Source organism: Nilaparvata lugens, chromosome 8 (genome assembly GCF_014356525.2).
Source record: "Nilaparvata lugens isolate BPH chromosome 8, ASM1435652v1, whole genome shotgun sequence".
In the NCBI taxonomy this organism is placed as follows: Eukaryota; Metazoa; Arthropoda; class Insecta; order Hemiptera; family Delphacidae; genus Nilaparvata; species Nilaparvata lugens.
In genome coordinates, this window is record NC_052511.1 from 47,756,496 (window position 1) to 47,773,297 (window position 16,802).

General features: G+C 36.8%; 2 protein-coding genes across 3 annotated transcripts in view; one reads left to right on the top strand and one right to left on the bottom strand.

Moving 5' to 3' along the window:
* LOC111046929 overlaps positions 1 to 1,617 on the bottom strand; it is a 151,937-nt gene extending 150,320 nt beyond the window's left edge. For both annotated transcript variants that reach the window (XM_039434965.1, XM_039434966.1), the window contains exon 1: positions 1,257 to 1,617. The gene's annotated coding sequence lies outside the window, so the exon portion shown is untranslated. The remainder of the gene's footprint in view (positions 1 to 1,256) is intronic.
* A 3,991-nt stretch (positions 1,618 to 5,608) lies between these two features.
* Positions 5,609 to 13,589, top strand: LOC111057913. The gene is made up of 3 exons (XM_022345385.2): positions 5,609 to 5,746; positions 7,788 to 7,842; positions 10,170 to 13,589. Exons 1-3 carry the CDS (start codon positions 5,691 to 5,693, stop codon positions 12,567 to 12,569), a joined length of 2,511 nt encoding a protein of 836 aa, XP_022201077.2. The 5' UTR covers positions 5,609 to 5,690; the 3' UTR covers positions 12,570 to 13,589.
* Positions 13,590 to 16,802: the final 3,213 nt, after the last annotated feature.

Sequence of the window (16,802 nt, forward strand, 5' to 3'; positions counted from 1 at the left end):
AAAGGAACACCCAATTTTGAGTAAAGAGGCATTGAAGATATTGACTCCATTTGCTACAATTTATCCGTGTGAAACTGGGGTTTCTGCTCTAGCTACCTTGAAAAGTGAATATAGATCAAGACTGGATGTGACCCAGGAACTTAGAGTAGCGTTATCGGAGCTGACACCTCGTTTCAACAAACTCTGTACGAAAAAAACAAGCTCATCCTTCACACTGACGCTCTTTCTATTGTTAATTTCTATGAGAAAAAAATAAAAACTATGTACTATAGTAGCTGTAGTACCCGAATAAATTATAATTTATTGTGTGTATAGAATTTGTTGTTTTATTATGATTGAAACTATTGCAACATTGGGTTATGTATAGAATGTGCAAGACTCAAATAAATATATATTGAGTATAAAATATGTGGGTAGATACGTACGTATACGTATATGTACAACAAGTATAGTAGTCTATGCTTATACATGTAGGGGCTCCGGCTTACAGCTGAATTATGCAGGGGGGGGGGAGGCTTGAAGTAAAAAGTTTGAGAACCACTGAACTTAAGCACAAAGAAACAGACTACAGTCCAAAACTTATGGTGAAATGAGAGCGATAATATCAATACCACTTAATTTATTCGAGTCAAACTTGTTTGAAATGTTTCAATACACTTTCAGGCACCTAGTTTTGGACAATTTCTATCCAAATTTGGGAAAGGAACAGTTTTGGGCTTCAAGCCTGTAATTCATAGTTGAGAATTATATTGTATCGTATCAATATATAAATGGATGATAATAAGTGATATTCTTGGTTAGACTGTGGAAATCGGATGGGGAAATTCGATGAGGAAATCCTCCAACCAATTTCCTTAGTCTAACCAAAAATACTACCGATGATTATGCTTAAGTGCTTTGAAACTCAAGTTTGTCTCAAATAAATTCTGTGTAATTTACAATATCCCTTCTATTTCACCTTAATTTATCAATTTAATCAATGATCAATTAGATCTATTTAGATTGGATTTATGTTGATCTAGAATTTGGAGACATTCCACAACATCTAGTGTAAATTATATTGATAATATTGAGATGTTGATGTTTCTAATTTGAGGGTATTTTGTGCTGTTTGTATGCTTGTGTTTTAAATTTTTATTTCTTTGGATGTAAATACTTTGTATTCATCATGTTTATTTTATGACGATGCTATGCAGTTTGTATAAATGTTTTCCGCAATAAAGAAATCTTGAATCTTGAATGTTGAATCTACTCACCTACAGAAAATTATCAATCAATAACGAAGTGAACACTGGACAATGATATTCATCCTCAAACCACATCACATTTGTACTTATATTTCTGTCAAAACACAATCAATTCACCCTAGTTCTAGAACTCACACGATTACAAATTAATTCACATGGTAGAAGACATTTTTGAAAAAATATCAACGTGAACGTTCCCCTGATTACAAACTACCCTGACCACACAAAACTTGTGAATACGAAAATTTTTTGGGAGGGGGAAATTCTTAGAGAGGGGACACTGGAAAATGGTGAAAATTTATGGTTTCCCTACTTAGATGGAGTGCACCAAAGTAGGAAAAGCACACTTGCTCCTGATTACAGACCCAAGCTCCCGCACCTAGGTTCCGGAGAAAACTGAGACCTGAGAGAAAATCCCTCTCCCGCCAACGACCACTTGTGGCCCTACCAGGGTTGCCAACCTATTTATTTCCCTTTTGGGGACGAAAATTTCCCTACCCTGCGCTGTTTGGACGGGGATCGAGGAATATTAACCTGTGTGTAAGTACAATATGATCAAAAATGTCCCTCCTCAAAGAAATATGGACTATACAAGTACACTCTTTGCCAGTTGCACAAAAGCCGGTTAAATTTTATCCGTGATTAATTTCACGAGAAGCAATCAGAGAAGCTGTCTTTTCAAAAACGCCTTCTCTGATTGGTTCTTGTAAAGTTAATCACGGTTAACATTTAACCGGCTTTCGTGCAACCGGGCCTTTATCACTCAAAAACAAGTATTTATAATAACAACAGGGTTTTAACATGGAGAAAATAAAACACAAAAAGATATCCCATGGTATAGGACGTTTATGTTTCAAATTGCTTCATTTTGTAGTAACTGTCATATATGTGACGTAACTAGCCGTCAGGCTCGCTTCGCTCGCTATATCCGTCTAGCCAGGGGGCTCCGCCCCCTGGACCCCCGACTGGATCGTCCAAGAATGAGATCAGCAGGCTCGCTTCACTCGCCTGCATTTTTCATTTGAGCATTTTTATCATATGTTAGGACAATCCAGTCGGGGGTCCAGACTAAACGTCTGGCTAAACGGATATGGCGAGCGAAGCGAGCCTAACGGCTAGTAATATAATATTCCCAGGATTGAAGTAGCAGTGCCCAATCAGTTTTTCTGCGATAAATGCATTTAAATCTTCAATTTGGTGCCAACCTAACAAAGTCAACTCAACTTAATGCCAACCTGACAAAATTATTAATTTAGTTGCCAGTGAACAACTGTTTGGAGAGGTACTCTATCTAGATTATAGTTCTATAGTAACATATGATATGGAAATTTCAATTATAATTAAGAGATTGGGAGAAGAAGAATATACATGCTAAAAAACGAACATTAAACCCTTAAAAACAAACCTTAGAGTTAAAATATTGCCAAAAGATTTCTTAGTGCGCCTCTAAAGGGCCAACTGAACATACCTACCAAATTTGAACGTTTTTGGTCCGGTAGATTTTTAGTTCTGCGAGTGAGTGAGTGAGTGAGTGAGTGAGTGAGTCAGTCAGTCAGTGAGTGAATGCCATCTCGCTTTTATATATATAGATATGGAAACAGTTTGAATAAAATTTCAAAAATTTGCTTTCATAAAAAAAATTCCATAGTTAACTCAAGCTGATATTCCTAGTAGTTGTTTTTGGTGAAGCTATGTGACGCTGGTAGTCTCTCATACTGTGCCCTTCTTACACTCTCACCCCAACAAAACAGTAATAATAGACAGTAGTCGACAGTAATCTGCTGAGTTAACCAAAAATCGGCTTGAAATTTGGAACAAAAATCGCCCTAAACCATGTGATATCTTCTTGAGCTTAATTTTCTCTATAGTGTTATGTTTCTAGTGAAAACTTAATTTCAGTATTATTTTAGCATATATAGTGAGGTCCACGTTATAATGGCAGTGGAGAAAGATAGGAGAAAAACCTTGCCGAACCTCTCTGTCTTGTCAATGCCTTCTATAGACGGTAGCAGATACAGGTTTGATGTAATATTAACTGTTCATTCTCGTTCAAAATAATCAATTATATTCTATTAATTAATAAATTATATTTTTTAATAATTTCATGACGAATTAACTTAATCAAGATGAAATATTTTGTTAATTAATTATTAATTCAACATTGTTAAAAGACGATCTGGCAAAAGAGCAAAGCGAGAAAGAGATAGCGCTATCCGCTTTGTTGAATAAAAGACAAGGATAGCAATACCATTGCTAATCAATCACTGCCATTATAACGTGGACCTCACTATACTAGTCAAATAGAGAAAAATCTGGTGTGGTACACTCACACAACTTTCCTTGCCGTTATGAAAATTGATCAACTGATGCTAGTGTTCACGTGCATCTCAAGTCTACTTTTCTGAGATCTGAGCCAGCTGGTGACAGGAAAATAGCGCTGCAGATACACGAAGTCTGCTATCTCTTCATAGTGAATGATTTAATAGAATCAAAAGTTGCCAACAGTTTGCAATTGAATAATCTTATTTTCTCGAATTTCGAGCTTATTTTCAATTTTAGGTGAAAATGTTACCAAACATTAATTGTAGAGATTTTTACGCTCAATCTTTTCCACTTGAAAATTTTTGTTTAAATTGTATCTGAAGCCTGATAATTGGGAATCTAAAATCAAACTTTGCATAGATGGTGCAATTTTTACTGATATGAGACTTGTGGCAGTTGATAGATCTTATCAATGACTTTTGTAGGTATGAATTTGATCAAAATCGTTGAAGCCGTTTCCGAGAAAATCGCGAAAAACCCTGTTTTTGACAACATTTTTGCCATTTTAGCCGCCATCTTGAATTGCATTCGATCGAAAATGTTCGTGTCGGATCCTTATATAGTGTAAGGACCTCAAGTTCCAAATTCCAAGTCATTCCGTTAATTGGAAGATGAGATATCGTGTACACAGACGCACATACACTCAAACACGCACGCACACACACACACACACACACACACCACACACCACACACACACACACACACACAACACACACACACACACACACACACACACACACACACACACACACACACACACCACACACACACACACACACACACACACACACACACAACACACACACACACACAACACACACACACACACACACACACAACACACACACACACACACACGCACAACACACACACACACCACACACACACACACAACACACACACACACACACACACACACCACACACCACACACACACACACACACAACAACACACACACACACACACACACACCACACACACACACACACACACACACACACACACACACACACACACACACCACACACACCACACACACAACACACACACACACACAACACAACCACACACACACACCACACACACACACACACACACCACACAACCACACACACACACACACACACACACACACACACAACACACACACACACACACACACACCACACACACAACACACACACAACACACACACACACAACACACACCACACACACACACACACACACACACAACACACACACACACACACACACACACACACACACAACACACAACACACACACACACACCACACACACACACAACACACACACACACACACACAACACACACACACACACACACATACAGACCAATACCCAAAAACCACTTTTTTGGACTCAGGGGACCTTGAAACTTATATAAATTCAGAAATTCGGGTACCTTATTTTTTTCGGAAAGCAATACTTTCCTTACCTATGGTAATAGGGCATGGAAAGTAGTAACAATAATAAAATAAAACCCACTCGAAATCAAAAATTTAAACGTTTATTTTACTACTAATGTAATTAGTAAGATTATATGTATACTGTATAAAGTAGGCCAATTACTTTATAGTAATATAGTAATTCACAAAACTTATTCATAGAAAGACACAAATATTGAATTTTTTATCATTCATTCTCATTCATCAGTTCAAAGCTATGAATATTTTGTAATCAAAATTCGGGAATGGAATAGAAAGGGCCTATGAGCCTGTTTTTTTCATTCCCAATTATTTTATGATCATGTGATTTATCATTGTTAAATAAATAAATAGAGACAATTCTCTTATCGATAAATGAAATTCAACTATAAATACACTCGTGGTAACAATTCAACCTTTTATCAATAATAATAGTTAAGAATTGGATGCTCTGACTGCAGACTTTACGTCATGGGAGATAAATCAGAGTTCTGAATTATATTTCCAAACATCTCTCTCTCTCTCTCTCTCTCTCTCTCTCTATCTCTCTCTCTCATTTTATTGATCACTTCTCCTCTCTTCCAAATAACATTGATCATAGATAAGCTTCGGATAGAGCCACTATTTCATTATTTCAAGTCATTTCAGTATCAGGTCAGCTCTCAGACAAAATGATTGTTTTTCGGAATCTAGCAATTGTGTTGATGTTCATCATAGGAAACCAACGGTGAGTTAACTACTTTCTCCAGAACATACTCATTTATGTATTATTTCCCTCGAATAAAACTCAAGGTCTACTATATTATTTGCTTTTTTAAATATTTATTTCAAACTAGAGGGTAACCCGTGCTTTACAAGGGTCTAATTGAAGACGACAAACTGAAAACTTGACATACTGAAATCTTGAAGAATTAGGAATAGGCCTATAATACTCCACGGTGAATAATCTAAATGCAAAATTTCAAGTTAATCAGTCCAGTAGTTCAGACGAGATGATGCGTCATTCGTGAATTTTCTATCCCGTACGTGTGTATAAGCCAATTCTTTCCTTCATTAAATAGTAGTTCTGTGAACAGTAGACCTAGCGCTCAGTAAGTTACATTGACCTGTTTTTATGTTTTCTCAAGAATAAATAAATAATTTATCAATTTAAAATGTCTAGAAAAAATCCTAAATAAACATAGAGCTTTCTGTCCTATCGTACCGTGACGTGTCGTCCCGGAATGTGAGTGTGAGCGCTGTTATCAGGTCTGGCTGCAACTGTCTACAACGTTGATGGAAAGATACATTATCAAGATGTTCGATGTTTTTGAACGGGTAGTATTATAGTCAACTGTGTACTAATGTTAATGGAAAGATACATTTTCAAGATGTTGTTTTTGAACGGGTAGTATTATAGTCCACTAGACAGCTGATTTATGATGAATAATTCTATAGTCTGATTTTTACTCTAATATTGGCGTATGAAGTAGGCTCCTTTTTCCTTTTATATTATCCTTTAAATGCAAAATTTCCAAAAACCTTGTATATACGTCGACGCGCAATTTAAAAAGGAACATACCTTGTCAAATTTCATGACAATCTATTACCGCGTTTCGTCGTAATTCCGCAACATATAAATCAAATCAAATCAAATCAAATTTATTTGCCATAATATCGAAAATACAAATCAAAATAGACAAAAACATACAAAAATTTAAACATTAAGAGAAATGCCAAACCGTCGACTTGAATCTTAGACCTCACTTCGCTCGGTCAATTATAGAAGATGAACCTTGAAATTATATCTGTTTGAAATGTCCAAATTCCTGTATACTTCACAAGCTCAAAAAGGGAATTTATATTCCTTCATTTATGTATACAGTCCTTAACATATTTGGAGCTAAGTCCAACTAATCAGTTAGGCTCATCAATTTAAGGTTTAAAATGTCTACACGAATAAAATGATTTTGAAAATTTACAAGAATTGAAAAGTCTGAGAGCTTTTAGTTTAATTCTGAAAGTCATCTTTCTTCATATTTTTATATCATCTATAATATTATAATAAAGGAAAGAATTGGCTTAGGGATAGGAAACTCACGTATGACGCATCTTCACGTCTGAACTACTCAACTGATTAACTTGAAATTTTGCATATTATAGATTCTTTATTTACCGAGGATGGTTATAAGCCTATTCTAAATTCTTCAAGATTCCAGTAGGTCAAGTTCTCAGTTTGTCAAGTTTTTAATTAGACCCTTACCTACTAGTACTAGTAGTTCTGTGAACAGTAGACTTCACGCAGTATTCTCATCCACAAGTACCTGATTGAAACTATAGACCTTATGGAAATACAGCAATGTGGCTTCTCCACACATCTGTGTAATCACTTGTCAGCTGATTTATGATGAATAATTCTATAGTCTGATTTTTTTACTCTAATATTGGCGTATGAAGGAGGCTACTTTTTCCTCTTATATTATCCTTGAAATGCAAAATTTCAAAAACCTTGTATATACGTCGACGCGCAATTAAAAAAGGAACATACCTATCAAATTTCATGAAAATCTATTACCGCGTTTCGCCGTAAATGCGCAACATATAAACATTTGAACATTCAAACATTTAAACATTAAGAGAAATGCCAAACCGTTGACTTGAATCTTAAACTTCACTTCGCTCGGTCAATTACTTAGAGATAAACAGCGAAGTGATAATTGTTTCACTTTAGAATGGTTTCAAATGCTCTAGATTACTAGGGAGTAATTCAAATTTGAAATTGATTTCAGATTACTGGCAAATGCTGCAGATCCTGAGGAACATGCTGAAACACAGACAATCGAGGTAAATTCGTTCAATTTTTAAAAAGTTGTAATACATCAAATAATAAAGTCAAAAATCAAATCAATTTCCATTTAAAATACAGTTCAGAAACATAAATATATAAATTACATTTTATGGAAAGATTAGCATCCGCAAAGAAAGAATCTGAGCGCGGATGCGAGTTATGCTATTCCATAAAATTAAAAAGAAATATGATTAAAATCTATTCTAAGAAAAATAAAATAATTATACTAAAAATTACTAATAATTGACATATTACTAAATATGAATAACAAAAGAAACCTATTGAAAAATTTCTCCAGGCACAGCAAGTTTTATTACTATTATTTATGTTTTATTTTGTGTGATTTTTTTCTGTTTTGATTATTACTATTAGTTTTTTATGTTTTATTATTACTATTTCGATTTGTTCTTATTATTTTTATCACTATTATTATTATTATTATGGTTTTCTGTATGAAATATTTCTGTTTTGGAGTAAACAACTATTTAATTGACCGAGCGAAGTGAGGTCTAAGGTACAAGTCGACGGTTTGGCATTTCTCTTATGTTTAAATTTTTGAATGTTTATATGCTGCGCATTTACGGCGAAACGCGGTGACAGATTTTCATGAAATTTGACAGGTATGTTCCATTTTAAATTGTGTGTTGACGTGTATACAAGGTTTTTGGAAATTTTGCATTTCAAGGATAATATAAAAGGGAAAAGGAGCCTCCTTCATACGCCAATATTAGAGTAAAAATCAGACTATAGAGTTATTCATCATAAATCAGCTGTCTAGTGAACTATAATACTACCCGTTCAAAAACATCGAACATCTTGAAAATGTATCTTTCCATCAACGTTAGTAGACAGTTGACTATAATACTACCTGTTCAAAAACATAGAACATCTTGAAAATGTAATATCTTTCCATCAACGTTGTAGACAGTTGCAGCCAGACCTGATAACAGCGCTCACACTCACATTCCGGGACGACACGTCACGGTACGATAGGACAGAAAGCTCTATGTTTATTTAGGATTTTTTCTAGACATTTTAAATTGATAGATTATTTATTAATTTTTGAGAAAACATAACAACAGGTCAATGTAACTTACTGAGCGCGAGGTCTACTCTTCACAGAACTAGTAGTTATTATCTAAACAAATATTTATTTAAGATCATCAAAAAGATTCAAGCACATCACCATTTCCCCTCAACCAGTGATCTATTTCTTTAGAATGATTTTTTTCGCAGCTGATTTCTACGATGCCCGCTGGAATCAGGAGCATAACTTTATCAATTTTGTATTTGAATTGTTGCCTGCATACTACATTTAGATCCATCCTAACCTGGTTTATGGTCAGTGTTCTTAGCTGAATAAAAGCTTGATTTTTTGTTAGTTATGATATGGGAAGAAGTGAAACTAATTAGTTGAAATAATTGAACTTTCTATCAAATTTGTAATGGTAATTAACTCACTGGTTGACCTATGACCGATCGTGAGTTCAAGGATGAAATTCTAAATATCGAGGAATTCCTACTATGATAATTTATTATGATAGGAGAATAATCATAATATACGACACTAATCGTTTCCCTAAAATAAATTGAAAAGTAAGATGACTTGGAGGAAAAAACCTTTTTTTCTAATAGTCGTCTTTGTAATAAATAAACAACTTTTCATGTAATTTTTATGGTTTTCTTCTTTTTCTGTTTCTCCCGTCTTTTTCTTCTTCTTCTTCTTCTTCTTCTTCTTCTTCTTCTTCTTCTCCCGTCTTCTTCTTCTTCTTTTCCCTTTTCTTCTCCTGTATTTTTCGTCACCAGTCTTCTTCTTCTTGTTCTTCATCCTCTTCTTCTCCTTCTTCTCCCGTCTTCTTCCCCTCCTCCTCCTTCTTCTTCTTCTCCCGTCTTCTTCTTCTTCTTCTCCCGTCTTCATCCCCTCCTCCTCTCCTCCTCCTCCTTCTTCTTCTTCTCCAGTCTTTTTCTTCTTCTTCTCCTCCCTCCTCTTCTTTTTTTTCTTCTTCTTCTTTCCCCTTTTCTTCTCCTGTCTTTTTCGTCACCAGTCTTCTTCTTCTTCTTCTTCTTCTTCTTCTTCTTCTTCTCTCTTCTTCCTCTCATTCTTTACCTTCTTCTTCTTCTTCTTCTTCTTCTTCTTCTTCTTCTTCTTCTTCTTCTTCTTCTTCTTCTTCTTCTTCTTCTCCCGTCTTCTCCTTCTCCTCTTCTTCTTCTTCTCTCTTCTTCTTCTTCTTCTTCTTCTTCTTCTTCTTCTCTTCTTCTTCTTCTTCTTCTTCTTCTCCCATTGGACAGTAGAGTTTTCTTATAAGATTTTGACGATTTTCAGGAAACTGGCGGCGGTAAAAGTGCTACGACAAAAGTGGCCAAGATGTGGATCTGCCAGCCCGGGTCGGAGTACTTGCAGAAACAAGTGGCGCTGACCACAAGCCTGATGAAGGGCGGCGAAAAAGTGCTGCAACAGCACCTGCTGACAACCGCAGCTGTTCCCGATGAAACGGTTCTGCTGCTGGGCAAGGCTGGTAGTGGCAAAACCAGTTTGGTCCAGTTTCTGACGCGCAACCCCAGCCTGCAGTCGATCAAAGTGAGGTCAGACACCGGCGAATACATCCTGGAAGACGGTGAGAGGATTGGCACGTCGGCAACTGAGTCATTCACTCTCTACCCCGAGATTGTCAGCTACAATCATCAACTCAATCAAATCACTCTCTGTGATTCACCAGGCTTCCACGACTCCAGAACATCTGCTCATGAGATTGTCTCAATGGACGTCATGAAGTCCATTGTAGGCCGATTCAAGAAGGTCAAGATCCTGCTTCTTGAACATTATGGATCGCTACAGTACGGTGGACTGAAAGATACTTTCATGAACACCCTTCACCATTTGACTGATTTCCTGACTGATATTGACAGATATAAAGATCACATAGCACTCATTGCAACCAAGATACCTTTCACCTACAAGATGGCTGATGAGGGTGACAGTGTACTAGGCACACCTGAGTTGATAACAGAAGAAATGCATATTGAGAGTGTCATGGAGTACTTAAACCACACGGAAGCATCCATTGCTGAGAAGCTATTCACTGAGAATATTGGAGAAAACGAGAAAAACTTCTATCAGAAGGTGATTAAACTTCTGCGGAGTCTTCAAACAAGAGACGAAAATGGTAAAGCAAGAAGAATCAATGTCTTCAGACGTCCCCACAAGTCAGGGCCCCTTGTGAACATGGCATTGCTTGACAAGAACAGGGAATCACTCACGAAAACTATCATGCACTTGAAGGCTGTCGATGTGCAACCGAATGACTTTGATTTCGCACTGTCAAGTGAAGCCAAAATGTACCTGGAGTGTCTGCAAAAACTAACAACTGACAATTTCAAGAGTCTGATTAATGAATTGTCTTACAAGCTGAATGAATTTCTTGAGGTAAAGGTGCAAAACCGCACCAGCTTTCATCAACTGGTGGCTGATTTGCAATCGTTGTATGATGCCCTGGTCGACCTCAATCTGAATCTCCATGGAATAATTAATCACAATGAATTCTTTGAGAAGATCAAAGATTTTATTACTAGTCAGAAAATTCCACTGGGAAGCTTCAATGAGGGGATGAATGCTATGAAGAAATTTGAAGGAGTATTATCGAAATTTTCCAATACACATGGAGCTCCAATCTCATCTTCTTGGCTGCCCACGATGAGGAAAGTTATTAGAGTTGTCCAAGATGAACTAAAATGGTACAGCAGTCTCAACAAATTCATTGATGGACTCTCAAGCTACAACATACAAAAAAACAAAAGTGAGATCTACTCAGCACTCTTCCATGAGGGTATGGCATCACCAGATGGACTGATGACACTTTTCAGGGAGACTACTGGGAGCACAGATACGAAATTCAACACCAGGAAGCGATTGGAAATTGAAACAATACTGGAAACTCTAGTGCGCCCGAATAATATTACTTGTGAAAATGAAGGCGCATTAGTTGTCCATGGTTTCCATATAGTACTTTCAGAGATCGACTTGGATGGTTTGGTGCGTTCCTATTGCAGAAAAATTAAATTGAAAAGGGTTGTTCTGTTTGCGGTCGATACAGTCTTCTTAGATGAGAACACCAGTGATGGTTGGCGGGGAGTGAACCTGATATTAGCAGCACCAAGATGGCAGGTGATTGGACAGAGGAGAATTGATCTGAGTGGTCGGCCAGGTGCTGAACCTGGAACAGGATTTCCTGGGAAACCCGGAGGTAATGGAGGAAGCTTTCTAGGAATAGGAATGCATTTCCTAAATGGTGGCAACCTAAGAGTGCATCTGGATGGTGGGCATGGAGGATCGGGGGCCACTGGAGTAAACGGGCCTCCAGGTGCAGCTGGAAGAAATGCGGAGGATATCTTGAGATCGGGGGGATATAAGGTTGCAGATTCAATATACAGATTCGATCAGGGGGTGTCAACAGCCGATTTGACATACAGTTTGCGCAATTCTGGAATTGACAGGGTGTTTATTCTGTTAAACACTAAAAGTAAATACTTCACATGGAACGTCAGCACAGAAATAGAGGTGGTCATCAAGGATGGTGAATGTGGTGGGGCGGGGGATGCAGGGAGTCCAGGAGGGGCGGGAGGTTTTGGAGGGTTTGCAGGTGATTACCAGCTGACCGAGGTGAGGGGCCCCTCTCACATTATACTGCAGAATAATACAGGAGCCAGAGGGGAGCCCCGGCCCTGAAGGAGACACAGGACCTAGAGGTCAGGATGGAATTGGCATGATATGTGTCAAAGTTGAGGGATTCGATTACGGTGATAAAGTCACAAAGCTGAGCAGACAATATTGGAAATGCAAACCAACAAAAGCACCAGTGTGCCACTCGTCCTGTTCAGAACGGAAAGGTACCATCAAAAACAAGGACTACATAGAAGATGGCATCGAACATCCCCCACCCAAAAAGTCAGGTGATTTCAGAGATCTCCTAATAAAAAACTATGTCACATTCCTGAATGAACACGCCAACAACCCCATATTCGAAAAAACAATAAGTGATTTCAAGGAGTCCCTCTACAAGAAATTCTCTTACAATCTGTGAATACATTAGTACAGGGCTCTCCAACCTATGTCCCACGGGCTACATCCAGCCCGCGGATAGATTTTGTCCGGCCCGCCGAGAGTTATTGCTACAGATTTAAAAAAAATATATATTTATACTCATTTTTGACAAAAACTGAGAGTTCAGTACTCTTCTCTTACTAGCCACTCCATTTCTTAATAAGTGTAAAATTAGCTGTAAACAAGCAGCGATCAACCATTGCGAGAAATTAGCAAATGGTCTGCACGGACTGTACATGTCTCTCCCAGAAAAAGACTCTAAAACATAAAAAACCATGCTCAAGCTATGTTCTCTCTTTTTGGATCTACCTACAAGTGTGAGCAGACATTTCCAAAAATGGAGTTTGTTAAATCCAGATACAGATCTTCCTTGTCAGATGAACATTTGAAAACAATTTTAATGATCGGAACCACAAAGTTTGATCCTAAATGGGCGGACATTCCAAGTGGAAAAGAAATGCAATCTTCTCAATAAAAAAAAGTATTCTCTCTTAGCTTGGTAACTTTCTGTAAATTCGTGTATTGTCAAGTCGTCTTATTAATATTAAAAAGGTTATTATCATTTTGTTTAACTTGCTAAATTCAGGCATTGTCAAGTTTTCTTATGACCTTTTAACACTCAATAAATTAGACTTTGTATTGAAATGAAATGAATCGGTTTGTTTCTTCCTGTGTTTTAAGTAAACCTACTTGAAACTCCTCATATTATTTAAATGGAAATATAATAATTCTACACCCCCCCCCCAAATCCCCCGTCGTGTGTGTCCCACAAGTCAAATTCCACGTACATCCTTGTTATTGGCCCTCTAAGCCTCCCAAGAGTTAACAATGTGGCCGTTGGATAAAAAAGGTTGGAGACCCCTGCATTAGTATAAATAGTTCTAATTGAATAGATTGAAATTTTGAGTAATCAACATAATACGTATCATACAGGAAAGATACCATGATTTGTGGAATTCATTCAAAGTTTGCAAGTTTTGTATCAAATTATGGTGTTGTGTATCAAGTTGTGTTGATACTGTATCATATGTGATGATACTGTATCATGTGTGGCGAAATTCAGTCCTATTCTTGAGTTATAAGCATTTGAAGATGAGTGATTTCTCGGATCTGTGAGCGGAGGAAAAATTTTATGTTTGAGTGAATAACTCACCCTGTATTGTAGAGAAACATCTCATATTATTGCACAACACTTGTTAGGTCAACCTCTATCCATAGCCCGGATATTAATTCAAATTCTTTATTTGCCATAATTCAATACATTTTTTTCAAAACAAAAACACAATTAAAAACTTAATTTAACATTAACATGAAATAAATAATAATTCTTCTCAAAATTAGCGTATAGGCGTTGCCAGCAAAACCAGAGGTTTGTGTGCTGCAACGAGTATCAATCTTAACTTACAAAATTAATAAACCATTTAATCGATATATCAATTAAAAAAAAATAAAATGAAAATAAATAATAAACAAAAGGAGTGCTTTATTATAGAGATGGCTATAGGAAAAATCTGGTGTGGTACACTCACACAACTTTCCTTGCTCATATTCGAAACTACGATCAGACTTTTGTATATGTGTATATATAATTGTTTTCAGAGTACTTTTCCTTTGTGTAAATTGTGAAATTCAATGATTTTTTTAGTCGTCATTTTTTTAAAGTCGTCAAAACAGCTGTTCTACAGATGAAATATCTCGACTATGTGTTCTTTTTATGAACTGCTCTACCTACCTACCTCATGCACGAGAAGGAGGTTACAAAGTCCATTTCTCAAGGATGGGGTGGACCCCCCATTAGTTTCCCAGAAAGGAGACTCATGCCAGTTAATAGAGCTGATAAATAACTATACAGAGTATGAATTTGAAAAAAATCGGTCAAGTTATTTTGAAAAAATCGTGAAAAACATGGTTTTTTAGTAATTATCCGCCATTATTCTCAAGAATATTACGGAGCTCCTGCAATTTTCCAAGAAAAAAACTCATGTCATTTGATAGGACTTATGATAGCTACCCATGGCTTGAATTTGAAGAAAATCGTTAGAGCCGTTTTCGAGAAAACCGTGAAAAACCTGGTTTTTGGTCATTATCCGCCATTTTTCTCAAGAATATTACGGAGCTCATGGAATTTTCCCAGAAATGAGACTCATGCCAGTTGATAGGGCTTAAAATAGCTATCCATGGTATAAATTTGAAGAAAATCGTTGGAGCCGTTTTCGAGAAAACCGTGAAAAACATGGTTTTTTAGTCATTTTCCGCCATTTTTCTCAAGAATATTACGGAGCTCCTGAAATTTTCCCAGAAATGAGACTTATGCTAGTTGATAGGGCTTATAAATAGCTATCCATGATATAAATTTGAAGAAAATCGTTAGAGCCATTTTCGAGAAAAACGTGAAAAACATGGTTTTTTAGTAATTATCCGCCATTTTTTCCGCCATCTTGAATTGAATTTTATTGAATTTCTTATTGTCGGGTCCTCATGGTATAGGGACCTTAAGTTTAAAATTTCAAGTCGATCGGTTAATTAGGAATGGAGTTATCGTGTTCACAGACATACACACACACACACACACACATACACACACACAGACCAATACCCATAAATCATGTTTTTGGACTCAGGGGGACCTTGAAACGTATAGAAAACTTGAAATTGGGGTACCTTAATTTTTTTTGGAAAGCAATACTTTCCTTACCTATGGTAGTAGGGCAAGGAAAGTAAAAAACACCTGAATCAAAACTAAAAATCTATAATGGAGGTGACAAAAGATAAGGAGATCAATTATGAAAGAGGTGAGACACATTAACAGATCTTATCCATTCAACTATATTTCTCATGGATGACTTAGTTATATGTTTTACTTGAGGTACCAGGTTAATAAGTTTATTGCTGATGTAAGTGAATTGTCTTCGGCAAACAGTTAAGTCAGTTCTATTTATAATATAGTTCGGTTGCGCTCGGAAGTTGTATGACATCATGTATGGTTTAAATATATTTTTACATTTATTCAGGTACAGTATTAAATTTTTTATATAGAGCTGCTTTACCGTTAGCACGGGGAACTCAACAAACAGAAGATTTGTTGGGTAGCGTCTGGGACGGCCAAGAGCGGCTTTTATTACATGTCTTTGCAATACGAGAATCTTGTTCATGTGCGTATCCAAGGCACCACCCCACACCCTGATTCCATACTGAAAAATGGACTGAGCATATGCCGAGTACACCAATTTCACTATAATAAAAGCGAAATGGCACTCACTCACTGACTGACTGACTCACTCACTCACTCACTCGCATAACTAAAAATCTACCGGACCAAAAACGTTCAAATTTGGTAGGTATGTTCAGTTGGCCCTTTAGAGGCGTACTAAGAAATCTTTTGGCAATATTTTAACTCTAAGGGTTGTTTTTAAGGGTTTAAAGTTCGTCTTTTAGCATGTATATTCTTCTTCTCCCAATCTCTTAATTATAATTGAAATTTCCATATCATATGTTACTATAGAACTATAATCTAGATAGAGTACCTCTCCGAAACAGTTGTTAACTGGCAACTAAATTGATAATTTTGTCAGGTTGGCATTAAGTTGAGTTGACTTTGTTAGGTTGGCACCAAGTTGAAGATTTAAATGCATTTATCGCGGAAAAATTGATTAAGCACTGCTACTTCAATCCTGTCAATATAATATTACTAGCAGTCAGGCTCGCTTCGCTCGCCATATCCGTTTAGCCAGCCGTTTAGTCTGGACCCCCGACAGGATTGTCCTAATATAAATGATAAAAATGCCCAAATGAAAAATGCAGGCGAGCGAAGCGAGCCTGCTGATCCTATTCTTAGATGATCCAGTCGGGGGTCCAGGG

What these genes read in the sequence shown, in the direction of transcription:
- LOC111057913 (XM_022345385.2), top strand. Translation starts at nt 5,691, where the DNA reads ATGATTGTTTTTCGGAATCTAGCAATTGTGTTGATGTTCATCATAGGA. An exon ending in TTCATCATAGGAAACCAACG is followed by an intron (nt 5,747 to 7,787) that starts GTGAGTTAACTA and finishes AATTGATTTCAG; the next exon opens with ATTACTGGCAAATGCTGCAG. An exon ending in CTGAAACACAGACAATCGAG is followed by an intron (nt 7,843 to 10,169) that starts GTAAATTCGTTC and finishes GACGATTTTCAG; the next exon opens with GAAACTGGCGGCGGTAAAAG.